The 22,241-nt window shown below is 43.6% G+C and overlaps 1 protein-coding gene across 5 annotated transcripts in view; it reads right to left on the bottom strand.

Moving 5' to 3' along the window:
* The window catches only part of LOC135091706 (nucleolar and coiled-body phosphoprotein 1-like), a 71,385-nt gene that overhangs the window by 13,818 nt on the left and 35,326 nt on the right, over window positions 1–22,241 (bottom strand). The window contains exon 1 of one of the 5 annotated variants that reach the window (XM_063989624.1): window positions 21,373–21,749. The exons of 2 other annotated variants lie outside the window; for them this stretch is intronic. In XM_063989624.1, coding sequence (XP_063845694.1) covers window positions 21,373–21,376 — 4 coding nt within the window. In that variant the 5' untranslated portion in view covers window positions 21,377–21,749. Of the gene's footprint in view, window positions 1–9,914; window positions 10,062–21,372; window positions 21,750–22,241 lie in introns of those variants that run through there. 2 more of the 5 variants (XM_063989608.1, XM_063989641.1) reach the window with 2 other exon arrangements.

Genomic DNA, 22,241 nt, shown 5'->3' with positions numbered 1-22,241 from the left:
ATTGTGAAAAAATGTATTTCCGACATTCCAATCTTTTCTTGTCTTTCATAGCTTGTTTTCCTTCTACATGGTTCTAATTTCCATAAGATTTCCTCTCAATAGATATTAATTTCATAAACATCTGTTGTAATCATCGCTTACGTCTCATCAGCGTTGCAGGGCGTAAGTCTTCTTATCACGGCCTCGCCCTCTGGGTCATCTTTGTCCTTGACACCTCAGTAAGTTATCAAAAAGTAAACTTTTGTTTACCACACGCAACGTTCCGTGTGTGTGTGTGTGTGTGTGTGTGTGCTGCATCTTACAGGAGTGACTCAGACTAAAGTCAAACTTTCACTCCTTACAACACAATGTCTTTTACATCACAAAAGCCAATCTACCGAGCAGCAGCTTCCAGCTTTCCAGCAAGATCAAATTTTCCTGGAAAGCTAAATTTCCACATAATCTTCATTGTTCTTTTCATTAACAACTAAGTTTATCCCCCTTATTCTTTACCCGTAGAAATAATCAAGTTTGATATCTATTCCATTTATTCGAATCTTCACATTTACTCACAAAGTATTACTGCAGCATAAATCTTCACAGTCTCCCTCCTTTATCTTCCTCATATTATCACATTTTGAAGCATCCTTTCTACACTGCATATCTTTTTTTATTTCATATCTGTTCTCTAAGTTTACAAATCTATCCATCTCTACTATAAATAACTATTTCTATAATACATTTTATTCATTTTCATCCACGCATCCAGTCATGCCCACCGATAAAAGACCACCTGATTCTTAAACTTTCTAGTTGATCTAAGGAGACAGTTATAGTGCGGCTATTTTGTCCCTTCGTGTGTGTGTGTGTGTGTGTGTGTGTGTGTGTGTGTGTGTCAATACGAAACATGACCCTTGTGGCGCCTCAACCTCTTCACTTCCGCTGGGCAGCGTCATTATCCGCGCGGGAGGCGGTCCTTTACATCGCTGCTGTCCCGGCGTGCTGACAGCTTTTCACCACGCTACACTCGTGCCACACTTTGCTCAGCGACATAAGTGCCTTTAAAATTTTACGGGGAAAAAAGTTAAAAGTATATAAAAAAAAAAAAAAAAGCGCAGCCATGACAGTGAAATGTGCTTATTATCTTGGAGAAATGCCCCGTGGTGGAGGCGGCAGGGCGGACCACGGCCGATCGATGAAGTGTAGGGAGGTGGCGGCAGTGGCGACAGGACAGGAGCAGGGCCTCAATACAGACGGTAGGGCTCTGCTGCACCCCCGCCATGAGTGTGTGTGTGTGTGTGTGTGTGTGTGTGTGTGTGTGTGTGTGTGTGTGTGTGTGATACCTTTATTCATACAGTATATATACATGTTTTATTTTAAGAGGTCCATGGATCCTTAAGTATTCAAAACAGGGCTCCAGGGAGTCAGCGGTAAAATAAGTTTCCTAATAAATATTAAAGAAATAATATCACTAAAATACAACATACATAAACTATGAATAATTATGAAAAAAAAGTAGATAAAAACTGATTTACTTCCTAATTAATAAACATGAATTCGTTGCTGATCACAGACCAGGATTTGAAAACTGCGGCGCCTTAACATTGCCACACTGTAAATACTTATTGATTACATGTGATCGTATTTTCCCTCTGTGCCATCCTTACTATAAGGCTGGCCAGGTCCTTACAGCACTGGGCTCACATTCCCAATAAAGACAAAGTCTGCATTAGTGAAGGAGTCTGCACAGGCTGTATGTTACTACTCGCCACATCCTGTTTCTGAGGCAAAACTCTCTGGCAGTGGTGGCGCCAAGGGCAGCCTGTGTGCGAGTCTTGCTGAACAGGGAGTGGGGGGGGAGGGGTGATTCACTCACATAATTTCCTTGTATTTCCCAAAATTCTTGAAGAAATTTTGTCTACTAGCGTGGCGAGGCCCAGACAAGTCCCTCTGCCTCTAGCCAGACTGCTGCCACCACAGCCCTGTCTTACTGCTGCTTCAAAGGTACTGGAACAACAGCAGCACAGCTCGTAGAGGATAAAAGGTGACAAGTCTGGGGCGCACTGTGAGGATCATCAGACACCCGCCACCACGCCGCTCAGATCCGTCCGTCAGGCTGAAGTCTGGTAATCCGATTGACTTGAGTTATGGCCATTTTTGCTATGAAAATAAACATGTTGATATAACTTCTTGTGACGTCACATTACTGCGACATGTAACTATTGACGTGAAATGAAAATAACAGAAAACAACACAGATCAGGAAACAATATTACTTTCTGAGAATGTGGATATTTTGGAGCAGGCGGTGGAAGTCACTGAGTGTGGGGCCATCATGGTGAAGAATTCTGCAGGAGTGTTGTGACTCGCCTGGCCCCCCTGCATGTCATAAGGCGCATCGCTGGTCTCGAGTTACTATTCCCTGCTGTACGTAACCACTGCTGGACTCTCTCTCTCTCTCTCTCTCTCTCTCTCTCTCTCTCTCTCCGCAACATAAACTGGTATATAATTTGAAATAACTTTGTATCACAGGTAGCGTCCAGATCTGGCATCACTATTAATAAACAGCAGTGCAAAATGACTCTGGATCTGCACCACAGCACGGCCACTGGTGGTGCGCCGCCGGCAGTGCCACGTCTGTGTGGACAATAGCAACTCCGGCAAGAACAGAATATCGTAGAATTTATCGAAGACACAAATACTAGGAAATCAGAAATTGTTTTAACAGGACCTTCATAAAACTTTAACGTAGTGCTCGTAACAATGAGTGAAAACGCCTATAAATATCAGCTAATGGAATGTTGCAGTTGGAAAAGAAAAAATCGTAAGAAATGTCGTGAAAATAAAGGAATATAAAAAGAGTCACAAATCTAATGATATTACAAACTGGGATGCGACGGTGGGAATAAACACAGAGTGAAGGGAAACGTTATTTCATTACCAGACACTCAGACAGCATCGTGGACGTTTGAAGGTCAAGTATTTCAGCTTCACCCCATTTTTTCTCACTAGTAAAGTTAACTCACTTGTCTCAAACAGAATTACAGCATAATCACATTTCACATACTCGTTTGACACAGCATTACAGCATCACCACATCCCACGTACTTAGTCTTACACAGCACCACACCATCACCACATCCCTACTATCTGCACAGCATTACAACATACTCGTAACCACATTTCACAGCATTACAGCATCACCACATGCCACTCACACTCACAATAGCACTGCAGCATTAAAACCACTGGCAACTCAGAGCAGCCAATACAACCAAATAGGATCTCCAATCTTTTAAAAAATCGTACAAAAATATTCCTTCCTTCGATTATAAGCAACACATTCTCCTCGCAATATTGGTCTCTATAGTAATTAAATGCCACGCAACTTGCAATAATAATCTGGTCTTGCACAGAAGCTCCGTACTATTAATACACCGAGTTAATCCTTTCCTAATGTATGCAGCTAAATTTCTTAATATGGGAAGAAAGGCTTGCTGCTCTTTTTGCGAGAACGAATGACGGAGAGGAGGAGGATGGGGAGGAAAAGAAGAGAAGAAAAGAGGAGAGGAGAGGAGAGGAGACGAAAAAAGGCAGAAAATTATAAGAAGACGAGGAGGAGGAAAAGAGAAGGAGGAGAGGATAAGGCCGATGATTAGGGGGAGGAGGAGGACGAGGGAAAGATTAACAACTATCGATAAAACTCTAACGATAAACTAATATCTACTCGCAGGAAAACCACGGATAATAACAAAGCTACACTTACTGAGACACACTTCTACATATACCCACGATGTTCTCAGGGCGTGGACACCTCACCATTATCCACAGCTGAGCATGAGTGAAGAGGCCACCAGCTCATTAAAGGATCAGCTCTTTACGGTCACCAGCTCGAGACAGACAGACAGACAGACACAGACACAGACAGACATCCGCTAAGCATTGATCCTCTCGCTGTCTGGCTGTTGTTAGGTTCGGGTCTCTTTTTCTTTGGGAAGTTAAGGACAGGTCACACGGAGAGCCTCTTCAGTCGTCTGGTTACGTAACGTCCGTCTCTCTCTCTCTCTCTCTCTCTCTCTCTCTCTCTCTCTCTCTCTCTCTCTCTCTCTCTCTCTCTCTCTCTCTATGCAGGAACGATAAACCTTCCACACTGGCTCGCAAATAAAGTAGCCCCTTAAGAACGAAGTCCAATATGTGCCTGATAGCGACACTATTACACTTTGGTTATGTATCAGGAAAATCTATAGCCTCACACACACACACACACACACACACACACACACACACACACACACACACACACAACCATTCCTAACAACTCTGGGGCCTATCAATTTTCCCGGCCCGAGGCAAGCTGCAGCCCAGACGACCCTCCCTCTCACTTTCCCTGCCTCCTTCCCAGCCTCCCTCCCTGCCCTCTTCCCGTGCTATGCCTGAACACTGTACACATTAAAGACGTGCTCTGAAGGATTTCCACTTAAAGCTGTTCTATGACGAAGCATACTCATATATTCGGTCTAAGCGATGCATTGTGAGGCGACACACTGACTCGTCATCGCTGGAGGAACCCTAAGTGGTGTTTCCTGTCGCCCTTCCCAGGTGTCCACGCGGCAACAACAAGCCATCAGACCAGGCGGCGTGATTCTGCTCTCAGTAAGTTATGGAAGGAGTGTCGGTGCATAGCGGCACATACAGTATTGATTGAGCTGACACTGGCACTGGCACTGGCTTCTGTTCCCTACCTTACGGCCACTCATATGTTGTGCTCCAGACTCGGTAACAACAGCGGCAGTCACTCACTCCAGTTTACGGGTTCCGCTGGACTGGCTTTTGTTGTGATTTTACGGCAGCTTAGGCTATATATAGTTACAGGTGGATTGACTAATTGGAGAGAAAATGGATATGCATGACCAGAGTAAAGGAGACTAAGTGACAGCAGCTTGAGCCGGCCAGTCCTGCCCTGTCATTATGTGCTGCGGCTCTTTAACGACCTTCTTTCATTGCACAAGCGTCCGAACTGCGAGTCCCAGCCACACAAAGCTAAATGAATATGAACAGGAATAAAAAAAAAAATGATGATAATAAATAATCAAACATATAAACAAATAATAAAAAATAAATAAATAAATACAAAAAAAGCATACACTTCAGCAGCATTACCGATACGAATGATTCACACTGGCAAGATAACACATCAGGCCAAGTACTGATACACCTATATAGGGGGTTATAATGCAGCGCGTGACTGTATTACCTCAGTTACGACAAAGATGCTCTACAGACAGTGGCGCGTCCCTGGTTGGGGGCATACGGTGGAGCGCCTCTGACCAGTGCTGCACAAACGGAAAGAGAGGAAGAAAGGGGGAAAAAAAAAAGTAGTGTCAGGCTGAGTGAGTGGCGATACACAGACGAAAAAAAAAATGAACTGGCCTTCCAGTGAGTGACAAACACTTGAAACACAGTGAGATACACATCGGGGAGAGAGAGAGAGAGAGAGAGAGAGAGAGAGAGAGAGAGAGAGAGAGAGAGAGAGAGAGAGAGAGAGAGAAGTCACACGGTAGTGAGCAAATGGTTGTTGCTTGTACGTCTGGCAAACGAGAGTGACAGGCAGGGAACGTTTGCGTGGCTTACAGCATAGTGAGGTAAAGGGTAACAAAGACTGCGGAAGAAAACTAGGTGCACTCGTTTATTACAACAAAAGAAGAGAAAATAAATAAAACGCACACAACGCAACATTAAGGAAACGATAACTGTGTTTCTTTACGCAAACAGATGGTGTCGTTCAGAATATGCATAACCATTGGCGCTTTGCAAAGTTAAACGGCGTGAACACACTATGTAACTTGGCAGCACAACCTGACGCTACAAAAGAGGAAATGCGTGTCTGAATAGTTTGTCAAGGCCGGGAGCATTAATGTGGTGTGAAGGTGCAGGATAAGAGTGTCTGATCGCTATGTTCATTATGTGTACACGTAAAAGTTTTTTTTTTTTTTTTCTTCACCGATAGACGTTCCCAAATCACCACCAGGAGGTTCTTGGAATATTTTCTTGGTAATCCTCATCCATTTCATGACGTGCAAAAATAAATACAAGGAGAAACAGTAAAATAAAATAAAATAAATAATAAAGTTTTAACAAATAGATAATCAAATGTATTATATAAAAAAAGAATAAAACGAATAAATGGGAACAGGTTAATAATTAGTGAATTAACTAATTAACAAGCAACATTAAAGGAAAACGAAATAAAACACTTAATGAATACATTAACGCTAACTTGACTGGTAATTTCAGCAGCACCTGAAGTTATCATTAAATGGGGAAAAAAAAAACCTCACTGAAATCTTGCAGTAAATAAGCAAACAAATATGTAAATAAATAACATCCTCGGCTATTGAAGAGATAACAGCATGTTTACTGGAAAACCAACACGAGAGAGAGAGAGAGAGAGAGAGAGAGAGAGAGAGAGAGAGAGAGAGAGAGAGAGAGAGAGAGAGAGAGAGAGAGAGAGAGAGAGAATATAAAATAACCTTTCTGAACGTCTTTTCTATGATCGATCAAGCATGAGCAGACATACTAAGGACACGCAGAGCTGCCTCTCCACATGAAGCTCTCGAACAGGCAACAATGACACAGGGACAACAGCGAACACCCGCAAATTAACGATCACATCAAGATTTGCCATCCCAGTTACTTTAGTGAGGGTAAAGTTTGGGAAGGTTAGGGTAGGTTAGTATTAAAAAGGATGGGGTGGCATTATCCGACATTACAAAATTGCTTACAAGTATACTGATGAAAAATTAACATACTAAAAATATATTAACACTCATGCATGAAAAAAGTGTTGGGAATCGTACATTTACACAAGTAACACAAGAAAAGTATAAAAAAGAAATATATATATGGGATTATTTCGAATGTCAAAATAAGTCTCTCTCTCTCTCTCTCTCTCTCTCTCTCTCTCTCTCTCTCTCTCTCTCTCTCTTAAGATCTTCGGATATGAAGAAGAAAACTAGACTTTTGTTTCTTTTTTTTTTTGGCATTATGAAGATGAAGCCTCGTGAGTGTTCAAGACCATGGGAATGGAAATCACGGAAACCAAAGAAAATAAAAGAAGGTCACACGATACAAATGAGCAAGCAATAATGTCACGTTGGGGGCTGAAAGGAGGGAGAGGAGGAGGAGGAGGAGGAGGGAGGAAAAGGACGTCCCTGAAGCTAAAAGGGACGGAACGAAGACAACTGAGTGGGAGTGAGTGTGAGTGTCTCTGCAGGACGTGAGCGCAGGCTGGCATGAAAATGATCGCCTCCTGCCGCGGAAGTTCAATTATAGCAGACACATCCGCAGACGTGACGTGACCTCGAGTTAAAATATGATCATGAAGAAAAAAGAAAAGAAAGCACACACACACACACACACACACACACACACACACAGACACACACACACACACACACACACACACACAACACAGAGAGAGAGAGAGAGAGAGAGAGAGAGAGAGAGAGAGAGAGAGAGAGAGAGAGAGAGAGAGAGAGAGAGAGAGAGAGAGAGAGAGAGAGAGGAGAGAGAGAGAGAGAGAGAGAGAGAGAGAGAGAGAGAGAAACTGCACGGAGGAAAAACAAACAAAACAAACGAAAAAAAAGCAGATCACACACGCAAAAAAAAAAAGACAGAGAGAGAGAAAAAAAAAAAAAAGCAAATTGCACGGAGGGAGAAAAAGGGGGAAATATCAAGGACAGCCAGCGCTCAGGATGAAAAACAAGTGAATAACAATGTAAAAATATCCAGTGAGCGACTACATTACAGCTATGAAAGCGACACCTTCCCGCGGCCACGAGAGTCCATTGTCACCACAGCGCCAGGGACACCACCACAACACCACGGACGCCAGCACAGCGCCACGGACACCATTACAACACCATGGACACCTGCATAGCGCCACGGACGCCAGTACAGCGCTACCGACGCCAACACGACGCCATGGACACCAGCTCAACGTCACGAACGCCAGCACAGCGCCACGGACGCCAGCACAGCGCCACGGACGCCAGCACAGCGCCACGGACGCCAGCACAACGCCACGGACGCCACCACAATGTCAGACTCCAGCACAACGTCACGGACGCCACCACAGCGCCATGGACGCCAGCACAGCGCCACGGACGCCAGCACAGCGCCACGGACGCCACCACGACGCCACGGATGCCAGTACAGCACCACGGACGCCAGCACAGCGCCACGCAGTTCCTGCATCCTTATCACACCTTCACCCGACGCATGTTAGTGGCAATTTGTCATCATATATATTATATATATATATATATATATATATATATATAATATATATATATATATATATATTATATATATATATATATATATATATATATATATATATATATATATATATATATATATATATATATATATATATGAATAATAAGACAGGTCAAAGAATAAAGGCAGAGAGAGAGAGAGAGAGAGAGAGAGAGAGAGAGAGAGAGAGAGAGAGAGAGAGAGAGAGAGAGAGAGAGAGAGAGAGAGATGGTTTCGGGTTGAAAAAAATATAAGGAATAAAAAGAATGTTAATTTTTGCTCCCAGAAACTGAAAGAGAATGCGCAAGAACATTTCTCACATGAGACCCGCCACCCTGGTTGCTTCCAGGATGAGTTATGTCAGGTCAGCCTACATAATCTTATCTAGCTGGCATGAACATAATCTAACACACCTCAGAGGCAGCAGGGATGACTTGATGTAAATGTTATCTGATATATTCATGGTTACAATATAGCTCTTCAACAAGTGAATATCAATGAGGTCCCTTGCCTCGTGATGCCACCTCGTGAAGATGCTCCCGTGCATGCCACAGGGACACCACGCCCCGCCCCCTGCCCCAAGTGCCTGAGGCAGCCTAAACATCACACAACGAGGCCAGATTATCAAGCACACGCCGTGGAAGGCACCTCAAGGCAACAATGATCCATAATGCAACAGCTCACTCCTCCAAGGGGCATGACTGGAACATACACGTATTGTCTTTGCAACAATACAACAGCTCATTATCAATCCATAACCTGTCGAGGATGTGAGCGATACATGATGCGAACTTGAGGTACTGTTTACTTTTGACATGGCCTTAAGAGTGATACTGGCCTCACACAACAAGCCACACAAACATCTCCGCCACGCAGTGAGCATAATTTTTTCATCAAGGGATGCGGCAAGCAGTACTGCACCAAGACACCACGACACGAGCCTCACCCCACAGCAGAGACTGCTGGAGTCTGGAGTCCCAACAGGTACTCCAGACCACCCAACAGCTTTGCCTGACGAGTCAATACTAGGCAGCACTACTGTATGCTTTCCCGGATTTAAGTGATGGGCCTCAGACACTTGTTTGCTGATAGGGGCAAGGGACGGGAAGGACTGTCTGCCTGTTTGCTTTAACGGCCTCCAGGGAACACAGGACTCAGCATAGCAATTAAAAAAACTATCTAAATTTAGTACGGAAGCACGCATTCACTCCATATTCTTATGTGTGTATATATATATATATATAATATATATATATATATATATATATATATATATATATATATATATATATATATATATATATATATATATATATATATATATATATATATATATATATATATATATTATAAGAAAATAAGGTGCGTGCACCCTCCTGCCTTAATACCTGTTCGTACTTTCACAAGTGACACGCATACACTCAGACACACGAGCACGACGATATTCACAATAGTCACGCAGGTGTATGGCTGGTAGCACCTGCCGCCGCTGGTCCAATCAGTCTTATGCCGGAGCGGTTTCGCTTGCAGACGTAGAATCTGAGCGATGGACACTATTATTCTTGAAAGTGAAGGCAAACCGTGCAGCAGATGCGCGGCACAGACGCGGTGGCTTACCAGCATCTCGGTAATGGTGGGGTGGCGGCACAACATCTTGCATGCGCACTGCACAATCCGTCTGAGTCCTTTCACCACCTTCCTCACCCATTACTAACTACGTTGCTCCGGTGCGCCCTCGGCTCTAAAACAACTTGCCTCTGTGAACGCCTAAACTACTTCACGACTTGGTAAGTGAGCTACGAGATCTGTATGCACCGAGGCGGCTTGACTTACTACCTTGATTTAAACAATTCGAGCTGAACTTTGCTAAGTGTAGCTTGTAATGTGTGTGTGTGTGTGTGTGTGTGTGTGTGTGTTCTTTTTCATTGGTGAAGACGTGGCCACTTGACAGATTTCACACTAATTATTTAACTACTCGTCGCCTCTTAACTTCGATGCTACGTGCCATGTTTGATTCTCATTAGTTTGGCACGCTGCTGTTGTTACCGTGAGATGTGAGTGGCGCACGACTGTTATCTTAAACAGCAAGCATATCGTTAACTATGAATACTCGTTTATATTGTGTCTTGCTGTAGATTTTCCTTTTAATCAAGATGTAAGCCTTCTCAGATGTCTGCTTGCCGCACGAATGACGATACGCCCCCATGCTGTTATTACATCAATAATGTATCTTACGCCTGTTCGGTAAGATGTGGTGGTCTACCTTGTGATGAAAACTACAGTGGCAATTCTCATAAAAATATGCTAACGAAAGCTGGTCCTGCTATGCTTCGCTGGTGAAGGGAAGGTAGCAGTGTATGCAGAATTGGCTTGTTCACTTAGGCACTTCCAATTTCCCAGCTGAAAAAGGAGCTGCTGGTTGTTGTAATATCCCCGGCCAAAGCGAAGCAGGGTCCGGAATTTTAAAGCACTATGAAGCTATTTACAATGAAATTAATGTTGCAAGCTGACTACAAAGTAAAATCTTACTTGTTTTAAGGTGCACTGCTCTCCTCGGGATGACAACATGGAGTAACATAGGAGCCAGTATTTGCACACTCATATCCAAACACGGAACATTTAACCCGGTGGTTGTCCATGGTTAGGTTTTTCCTGACCAGTCAACTCCACATCCACTTCCCGCACAAGACGTCTCCTTTTAAGGCAACCATCTCACCCATGTGCTCACTTCCACCCTCCCCGAATCACCCCCACAGGAAGGAAGGAAGACGAAGAAAGAAAAAAAAATAATAGAAGGAAGAGGAAGCAGGAAGTTGTTACGGGCAAGGTGCTGTAATCGGAAACATGTCCTGGCGCCTGACCCATCCCGCGACAGGCGTCTCCCCCCCCCCGTGGTGAAGGAAGAGAGGCGGAAGGATGGGCGTGGAGACTGGGGCAAGGTGACGAAATACCCTGAACACATAATGGCAACACAGGCACATGAGAGAAGATGCCACCAATTACTCTGCTACTACACGGCGTGGGATAAGCGAGGAAGGAAGCAACCACAGAACAAGTAAATATGGGCAGCAACAAGAACCTTAAGAGGAGCAAACAAAGGAGGAAGGAAGGAGGGGCGGGTGGGTGCGAGGCAAGGCTCCAGCGTGAATAAGTGCTTCCCGCCCCGATGACGTCACCGCGTCGACCACTGGCTGGCTCCCCGGCATCCTCCAACCCAGCCAGCATCGCGCGCACCCACACACCACTTAAAGCCGCGTTTTCTCCCTAATAACAAAACCTCAAAATCCTGACTGCATTTACACGTGGAGATGTAACAGCTCAATCAAACGTCACATCCTTCTGAGCGCTGCCATTTTCGCCACCCAAGCAACTCTGGTAACTTTAATGACCTTGAGGTACGCTGCGGAGAGGAAGGAGTCGCTGCCTGGTCGCCAACTAGACCTTTTACGGCCAACTGGACTACGGATGAGGCGGCGAGGCGGTCAGGAAGCAGGAACTAGCGATGTGGCGAGCACGTGTGGCATCATCGGTGAAGGCTGCGCTCAGGATGTGCCAGGAAGCTTGGCCTTGACTCCTGCTGTTCTCCGAAAAAGAGCACCGAGATTGTACTGGAATAGATTATACTCATTTTTAGCTTCCTTGTTTCACAGAGGGTGAGAAACTTGGGCTGAGCCACGTTGCGAGAGTGAGAATACGATGTCCACATTCTAACGATTCTGAACCACCGGAAATGTCTGAAAGGTTTCGCCTTGGTCCCGCACCAATACGTACGCCTCACGAAAATCAACGCACGGGACAAGACAGGTATTGGTAATGCATAAACGAGACACTGCAATACAGTATTACTTTGCAAAACTTGGTGGAGAGAGAGAGAGAGAGAGAGAGAGAGAGAGAGAGAGAGAGAGAGAGAGAGAGAGAGAGAGAGAGAGAGAGAGATGGTGGCTCACGGTGAGAGTTCCGCTCGGCATCATCACCACGGCTGCTGTCCTCAGGCAAGCAACACGCGCCACGACACAACAGCATCTCAGTTGTACCCTACATAAACACCTCACCTCACCTCAGCCTACGTCTCAAACACCTACTCCAAAACGACAATACATCTTCTACACATGTATGTATATTAACCATTAAAACGAAACAGTAAACCACAGAAATATTAAACTCAGTCAATCATCTGAATCATTCCACGTCAGGATACTGAAGGAAAAAAAGAACGGAGACACGTTACGATATACTCTTGATCCAAGAAGAATGTCTAGCATCAACATCCACGCATAAGAAAACCCACAAAAGCAAGGTAGAAAACTCTTGGAATATACGCTGTTACTATTTTCAGCCATTACACATCCGTTCATTACAAGAAACTCTATAAAATAAGCACGTTGCGGAATATGCTTGTTGCGAAGAAAACGCTGTAGCATCTCGTATACGCATAAAAACCTAGTAGATCACAGCAGAAATCCTCCATATTGTTACTATTCTTAGCTATTACATATCCGTTCATTACAAGAGACTCTGTAAAACAAGCACGTTACGGATTACGCGTGTAGGGTAGGTGAGCCTAGGTGGCCCTGAGCTCCCTTCCCTTCTCGTGGCTCCTCCTGCTTCTCATCCTGGTGGTGGTGGAGACCCTGCCGGTGAGCCGCGACTGGTGCAGCGAAGCCTGACGCGGCACTCAAGGTTGTACTCTCCCTGTGCTGTATGAAGTGCTCAAGGTGGTGGTGGTGTGTGTGTGTGTGTGTGTGTATGGAATAATCTCAGGATAATTTCTTTCTTAGTATTGAAGTCTCTCTTTCTTGGGTAAAAAAAAAAAAAAAAAAAAAAAATAATAATAATAATAATAATCGGAAGTAGTGAAGGAGGAGCAAAGCACTGGGAACAACTACTGCATAAGACAACATACTAGTTGAAAGTGGAGTGCAAGCGACCAATCATGTCGGATGAAAAGTGATGTCTAATGCTAAATAATTAAAGTTGAAAGTTATAACCACAGTGTTTGAGTGACAAACTGAGAAAGAGAAAAAGTGATTCATCTCGCCACCACGTCCTGCGTCAGAGTTGGGAGTTTCCGCCACTCCATTACTTCTCACAGTCTTCCAGTGATAGAAATGTTCAACGATTTCCCGTGCTTACGAGTTAAAATCTATTATTTTCCATATCGTTCAATGATTAAAAAATCGATTATTCTCAAATGAACGAGTCATTTTTTCAAATCTTCCATTAATTAAAATGTTCGATATAATGTATCTTGGTTAAGAGTTAAGAATACTATCACTTTTTTTTTTTCATCTTCCGTTGATTAAAATGTTCAATACTTCACCGTGGGTACGAGTCAACAGCTCCTATCACTTTCATCTTCCTCTCCCTTTCGTTATTTCAGTGATTAAAATCTTGTAACATTGATTGTATGTATATAAGTAAACAGTTTTTACCTATTTTCTACATCTCTCGTTAATTAAACACTTCACATATCTAAGACTTAACAATTTAAATAACTTTTATACATCCTCCAGCAATAAAACATCATCATCATCAACAACAGCAACAACAACAACAACAACAACAACAACAACAACAACAACAACCATATTCACCGTCCCTACATCCCCTGATCCCCACACCATGTTTCCATCGCCAGACAAGCTTTTTTTTTTTTTTCCGCCGACTCAACGCTGCCCATTTCTCACTCAAAATTGCTCAGTGTCACGCTCGATGGCAATGACAGAGTGAGCGTAGCATGGTTTTTGTGTCTTTCCCTCACCAATCACTGGGATGGTTAGCGTGTCCAGGGCAGAAGTGACGCTGCTCGCCGCGCCGCACTCAATCACGCGGCAAAAGAACCAACCTGCAGATTCTTGGTGTGAACTCCCGATTGCGAAGATGACACATACACGAGACACTACATCTCTCTCTCTCTCTCTCTCTCTCTCTCTCTCTCTCTCTCTCTCTCTCTCTCTCTCTCTCTCTCTGTTTACATCCTAAGAGTATTTGAAATTTCGTGATTATATCTTTAATTTTATGTTTTAATAGCTCGGTTTGCGGGGCCATGATTGTGGATTTCGTTTTTGCGGTATCAATGTCTGTCTAGTGAATCAATAAAATCTCTCTCTCTCTCTCCTCTCTCTCTCTCTCTCTCTCTCTCTCTCTCTCTCTTCCTCTCTCTCTCTCTCTCTCTCTCTCATCTGGAACCAGTTAGGGTCGAAACCACGTGCGTCCCTTGTCAAGCTTCAGTTAAACTTTTAAGGCGGCGGGGCAAAAAAAAAAAAACATCAGTAAAGTAAAAAAAATAAAATAAATAAATAAATAAAAATAAATAAATAAGGTGAAAGAAACAACTGCATAAAATTTCCCTTTTAAAAAAATCGACACTAATAAGCGGCAGGAACTGGAAATTGTAATGACTGTGAATAAAAAGAGGGAGAGTTAGTAAAAATAAATAAATAAATAATAATAATAATAATAATAATAATAATAATAATAAACGGTGCCAGGTGCAAAACTCTGTCAAATGATCCTGTGAACTCAACACCAAACGAGTCTCTCTCTCTCTCTCTCTCTCTCTTCTCTCTCTTCTCTCTCCTCTCTCCTCTCTCTCTCTCTCTCTCTCTCTCTCTCTCTCTTCCTCTTCCTCTCCCTCAGAGGTGGAAGCGGAAATGGGTGAGAGAGAAGAAGGAAGGGAGGAACAGGAAGAGAGAAGTGTGATGAGGAGTGAGAGAGAAAGAGAGAGAGAGAGAGAGAGAGAAAAAAAAAGAAAAAGTCAGAGAACTATTTGAACTTCGTCTAATCTTGTTTATATTTCAACCCGCGCGGGACGGGATGCTTGTGCCGGGCCTGACCTTGCCTCCCTGTGTCCGCTTCCGGCAGCCACGAGAGAGAGAGAGAGAGAGAGAGAGAGAGAGAGAGAGAGAGAGAGAGAGAGAGAGAGAGAGAGAGAGAGAGAGAGAGAGAGAGAGGAGAGAGAGAGAGAGAGAGAGACTTTACCTCATCACGCCGCCACCACCACCACCACCATCACCCAGTCATCCACAAAGGACTAAAAAAAATAAATAATTCTTCTCTGTCAGTACCATGAGTTAGTAAAGTTATTCCTTGATAGGGAGTGACATTTACCTCAATTTCCTTCCTCCAATGCATGCGTAACTTTCTATAAACCAACATCATTTCCAACCTGCTTGCGACATTTCCTGGAACGTAAGTAAGTAGCTAGCCTACCTAGTGTTGCAATCTGCGGTGACAGCTCGAGTTACGATGTGTCATGTCATGCTGGTTGGCTCGCTGGCTCGCTGGCTCGCTGGCTGGCTGGCTTGCTGATTGTAGGTATAAAGTGCAAGAAAATATAAAGCAAACATCGGAAAGGTTCTCAAGGCTGGAATTAGTGTGTGTGTGTGTGTGTGTGTGTGTGTGTGTGTGTGTGTGTGTGTGTGTGTGTGTGTGTGTGTGTGTGTGTGTGTGTTTTTCTTCTTTGGATCTGTGTTGTTGTTTGCACACTTTACTCCCTTTGGTAAAACGTTCCACTTATTAATCTATTCACAACACAATTTCTACGTAACTATATCTCTCCTTTTTTATCGTTGAGTTTCCTCCTGTGCCCTTTTAATATTGTGATTCTATAAAGATGTAAGCTCTCTATAACTACCCTTACTTTTTTTCTCCCTATTTGTACACCACAATCATAAATCTTTTCCATCGCTCCTCCATCTCGTGTGTGTGTGTGTGTGTGTGTGGTGTGTGTGTGTGTGTGTGTGTGTGTGTGTGTGTGTGTGTGTGTGTGTGTAAGCGGCAAACTCGCGTCAGTAAGCTCATGTAAGAGGTGGCGATCCCTGGTAATCAGATCCACTGGTGCTCCGCTGCCGGCAAGCCTTTGTGCAGCAAGCGGCGGGTCTCAAAATGCACGAGTAACGAACGGTTGTGCTTGTACTCGTACTTGTAATTAACGTTACGACCCGCTGAGCTGCGCGTTTGCTGGTAATGCTGTGTTGCTGTGTGTGTGTGTGTGTGTGTGTGTGTGAGTGTGTGTGTGTGTGTGTGTGTGTGTGTGTGTGAGAGAGTGAGAGAGAGAGAGAGAGAGAGAGAGAGAGAGAGAGAGAGAGAGAGAGAGGAGAGAGAGGAGAGGAGAGAGAGAGAGAGAGAGAGAGAAGAGAGGAGAGAGAGAGAGAGAGAGAGAGAGAGAGAGAGAGAGAGAGAGAGAGAGAGAGAGAGAGAGGTCGGCTATTCACTGTGACAATCTCTATTTCACATGGATTTCTTGGTTTCATTCTCACCACGTAAAAGTTGTGGAATCATATCACTTGCACGCATGTCACCAAAAGCTCTCACCACATTTAAATAAAACACATCAGTAAATAAAAACCCAAGATATGTCGGTCCATCTCGTCCCAGGAAATAAACAAGAAGCGAGTCACGGAGGGAAAGCATTGCAAGGATGTTAAATAAGTCAATAATAAGTGAATGGAGCTTCATAAATGAGTAAATTTGTTTTTCTCGACAGTGAAATGAATAAATAAGTAGGTAGTAGATTATGAGCAAAATAAATAAATGAATGAATAAATGGATAAATAAACCAATAAATAAATAGGTAAACGCTAATGTCATAGGCAATAGTATGATTTTTTTTTCTCCCCTCCTTTGTTTACAGCTATTTCTATATTCCTCTTCCTCCTCCCCATATTACTTTTTCTTTCACTGATAACTGGTGACTATAATAAACAAAAGAAATAAAATGAGAGAGTAAAGAAAGAAAGAAAAGAAAGAAAGCAAAGAAAAAAAAGAAAGAAATAGCAATAACATTCACCACCGATACTATAAATACTAATGATGATGATGCTGATGATGACTCGTATACTCGTACTGCCGACATCCCAGACCATGTTGAGTGAGTCTTACCCTACATGTTCCTTTCTCACGTCCCGCCCAGCCCGCCCCACACACCTGTAGACTCCGCACACCTTGTCACGCCGCCACCCTCACCCAGCGGGGCTCCCAACCAGACCTTGATACTTCACCAATTGATTTTTTTCCTCTTTTTTTACTGGATAACGGGACGGTAATCACTCAATGCACATAAACCCTTTTTTACGAGTTGATTTATGGTATGTTGTGTGTGTGTGTGTGTGTGTGTGTGTGTGTGTGTGTGTGTGTGTGTGTGTGTGTGTGTGTGTGTGTGTGTGTGTGTGTTCAGAAACACTTTACTTTCTCACCACGACTGTTTTCAAAAGCCACAGAGATGATTAACTACGTTCTCGAGAGTGTTTTTCGTGTTAATAATGTAGAAATTTAGTTCATCTGTCATCAGAACCGTAAAAAACACCCTTAATAATCAATGTAACTTTAGCTAGAGGCTTTTGAATATGGCCCCGTGTATGACGACCTCCTCTCCCTCACCACTGACAGGACGAATGCTGGAGGACGTGATAAATTCAAAAGTTACTCGTGTATTGATCACATTCAGCTGCAGAGTGTTTGCCATCTAGCTACTTGTATTCTCATTGAGGTACGCCAGATAAAGTATTCAAAAGTCTCTCTCTCTCTCTCTCTCTCTCTCTCTCTCTCTCTCTCTCTCTCTCTCTCTCGCCAACCCGTCCTGAGCTATGCATGCAGAGCTGGCAAGTGTGTGTCCCGTTGAAAATGATCAAGCGCTTTTTGTAAGTTAGAAACAACTATATATATATATATATATATATATATATATATATATATATATATATATATATATATATATATATATATATATATATATATATATATATAAATTATATATATATATATATATATATATATATATATATATATATATATATATATATATATATATATATATATATATATATATTTTTTTTTTTTTATTTATTTATTTTTTTATTCAGCAAATATAAATGTAATGATAAAGTTGCTCTCTCTCTCTCTCTCTTCTCTCTCTCTCTCTTCTCTCTCTTCTCTCTCTCTCTCTCTCTCTCTCTCTCTTAGAATAACAACCACTCTCCTCTCCACAGCGTCACCGTCTTCACACATGACGCTCAGCTAATGACACAAATTCATGTTAGAGTTTTAACTATGAATTTCGCACCTGTGCTTGTTTTTTCTTCTTCTTTTTAAGATTTAATACATTTCCAGATTGATAAAGCCGAATAGTAGGCAGCAGTACGCGGCTCAACATTTCCTGAAATCGTTACTCAAAGGTACAACTGCATTCACACATCACTATCTTCACTTCACTTCATTATCTATCATTGGAGATTTTTGTGACATTATTCGGGTAGCAAGCAAGGATACTAGCCAACCAATATACATATATACCTGTATGCTACCAGCATACCTAGAAAGATACTCGTATATACGAGTATACTATATATATATATAAGGCAGATAATGGCTATGATGATGATGATGATGGTAAGTTGGTAGGTAACAGACTAGGGACACGCGCGGCACGCCCTTCCTAACAGTGTGGACGCAAACGGGTGTCAGTCCAAACTGTAAGGCAATTTCCTAACATGAGAAAATGTTGCAATAAAATTTCATCGAATTGTCTTCATAGTCTCTCTCTCTCTCTCTCTCTCTCTCTCTCTCTCTCTCTCTCTCTCTCTCTCTCTCTATATATATATATATATATATATATATATATATATATATATATATATATATATATATATATACAGAGTGTCCCATAAGTTTCCATACATATGGTATCACGAACGCTATTGCAAGCATACATCCAGATTGTGTTTGAATGTGTTCTTCAGCAGTGGAGGACACGCACTGAAATGTGTTTTCAACACAAAGGCAGTCATGTAGAGCGTATCATATAAATAAAAATATTTTTTCTATAATTCTATAATTTCTTATAATTTTTCCTATGTATGGAAACTTGTGGGACACCATATATATATATATATATATATATATATATATATATATATATATATATATATATATATATATATATATATATTATATATATATATATATACTTGCAATTCATTTCCTTGTCAATATATTTATAGATAAAACATTTCCATCACCTTGACGAGACAAAGTAAGGAGGCAGCGGAAGTAACACACAGGTGTTAAGACAAAGGAGTGTCAAGTCTTTGGTGTGCTAAACGTACAGTGGCGACGTCACTCACGACAAAGAATGGACGACTAGAGCACTAGAAATAGATACCAATGAAATACCAAAGAAAGGCTTGGGGGATTTGTCCCAAGGCTGTGTGGGAGGCGAGAAGGGTGGGGGCGGCGTCTCTACCTGGACTTGGCTCGGGCGTGGCTCACTCTGCGGAGCCAAATTAACCGATGGAAGCGACGCACTTCCGAGTCTGAATTACGCGGTGGATGGAGCGTTGCTGATACAGCGGCGCGTGGGAGTGTTGGGGGCCCCACTGCAGCACCACCACGGTGTTGCTGTATGCACACCTGTCTGTGGTTAATTGGGCGAGGAACAAAGTACCGGGCGAGTCTGCCATGCTTCGAAACAAAAAGAAAGCCAATGATGAGAATGGCACTGGGAAGAGAAACTATTGGTCTTAATTAAATTTCTCCATTCAGCTTCCAAGCGTCTCAGCTTGCGACAGTGGGGAACCTGATGCCCTCCACGCACGGAATAGAAAGTTTATTCAGCTCGCCAATACATGAGTGATGGGACCACATAAAAAAATCATCAAAATTAGGGAGCGGGCCAGGCCAGCGTCACCCGATGGCCTCGAGAGAACGCTGCCCCGCATCACAATGTTCCCTGTGGTGTTGCGTCACAAGCCGCGGCTTAGGGGAGGAAGGGCCGTCCCTGGGGACTCCCTGTGATTGACAATTACAAGCTGTCTGCCAGGTGTGTCGTGGGGAAGGTGAGATGGCGTCAGGATGTTGTTCTTAGTATTGCTGTCACAGGCGAGCGTGACCTTGGCTGAGACGCCCTGCACTGACTTGAATCCTGACGATGTCCCTCCCCGGCACAGCGACACTCACTGGCAGCGACCACCTCCACAACGAGGCAAGGGAGAAGGAAAGAAAAGAAGAGGAGTAATATCAACATCAAAATCATCATCAACAACAACAACAACAATAATAACATCAAGGAGTCAGAATCAACACTATCACTACAACACGCGCCACGACCATTAATTGAGGGATCAAGCTTTGCGTCACCAACAGGGACGTGACTCATTCTGACTCAGATTAGGAAGGAGAAAGGGGAAAGACGCAGCGTGTGAAAAACCACAGCTCTCTCTCTCTCTCTCTCTCTCTCTCTCTCTCTCTCTCTCTCTCTCTCTCTCTCTCTCTCCACACCGTCGCTGAAGGCGTCACGCCAGCACCCCGCCCACCAGCGCATGACGTCACGGTTCCCAAGAGTCCTTGTTTCCCTCACGACACAGCCGCTGAGGGATCTGCGGTGCCTCTCCTTCAGTTGGGTGAACGGGGGATTCCTTGCAGCTCACGATGAAATTGTACCTGGCCCGGGGATTACCAGAGTGCGTGGTAACATAACCCGAGCGTAGTAATACACGTGCACACCCTGCACGTAATAAGTAAGGCAGAAGGTACAAACAACAATTTTATCAGTGCACTGAGTTCAGGGGCGAAGCAAAATCAGATTTACGTTTACAACTCGCACGGTCCTGATGCAAACACAGGGAAGCCTCGCGTGTTTGGACAAGTTACATTCGAGGAAAACTTTTGAGTTGGACTAACTCTGATTTGTTTATTTGATTTTCATGGTAAGCCGCGTCCAGGTTGAGGCGACGATGCTGCAGCAGACCTGATGGGAGACGGTTGACCATACAAGTGCTTGTCTTGCCACCGTCACCTACACCTGTCCGTCACCACGGACAGTGAAACCTAACAAAGCGAGGAAAGTCTTGCTTGGCGTGCTTGGCCACCGCGTCACGTGAGTCACGTTCACTGATATTATTGCTGTGCTGTAACGTTATTTCCAGAATAAAAGTTTCCCATATTACAAAGATTCACTGTTTCACTAAATTTTAGTTTTAGTTTTAGCAGTGTTATATTCTTCCTCACCGTATGTTCAAACTAATGCTAGAAATAAGAGGTGACTTAGACAACTGATGCAGCAGGATGGAATACTCACTCATGACAGCGTCCACATAATGACAGTGACTAGTCGTGTTGAGGAGAGTGGCGATGGTATTCACGGTGTTTACTTGAGGCTGTTACCTCATCAATCTTCCTTCCCGCCACTATCACAATGTATCACAAGCGTCACCAACACATTTCGTTATCGCGTCACAAATCACAACTCCACACTCGGTAGGTTCCATCAGTGCCACGACTCATCAGCAGTTTCTAAGTGGCACTGTTTGTTGTCTTCTTCACGTACGAACACTTGTCAAGGAGAAGTCAGCATGACGAGGGACCGGGAGAGGGAGAGCGACCGCGTCCTATCCCACGCACTGCCACACACCGACTGAGGCTGCGTGTTTCCTGTCTCACAGCTGCCGCTCACCTCACCTGGATGTTGTAAATTTAGCCTCGCTCAGTTCAGCTTGTAGCGACGTTTGGAATCTACCATCGCCTGCTCCAAAACACACATACACACACTTAATCCTCTCTTCCTCATTTAACAAGAAGAAGAAGAAAAAAAAAAAAACATACTAGTGATGGAAACGCATCACGACTGTGCGAGGGTGAACATTCGTGGCCAAGCGACATTAAGCTCTTTCCAGGGGTATTAAGTGGAGGCGTGACGTGATGGGTGGGGAGCGTCACTGCTACAAGACCGCCTACACGCGAGGCGGCAAGACTGTTACACCTCTACGGTCCCTTCACGAGAACACCTGGTGCGGCAAGTGTCACCGGCAGTCACAGTCAGTCCCGGGAGTGGCAAAAACGTGGAAAATACTTTAATTCTCGCTGATGATGATAATGACGGGGATGACGACGAGATGTGCTCCTCCTCCTGCTGCTGCTGCTACTGTTGGGGGTTGGGGTGGGGGATGG

Source organism: Scylla paramamosain, chromosome 3 (genome assembly GCF_035594125.1).
Source record: "Scylla paramamosain isolate STU-SP2022 chromosome 3, ASM3559412v1, whole genome shotgun sequence".
Taxonomy (NCBI): Eukaryota; Metazoa; Arthropoda; class Malacostraca; order Decapoda; family Portunidae; genus Scylla; species Scylla paramamosain.
Note: the sequence above shows the minus strand (reverse complement) of the source record. Positions and strands in the feature narration are given on the sequence as shown.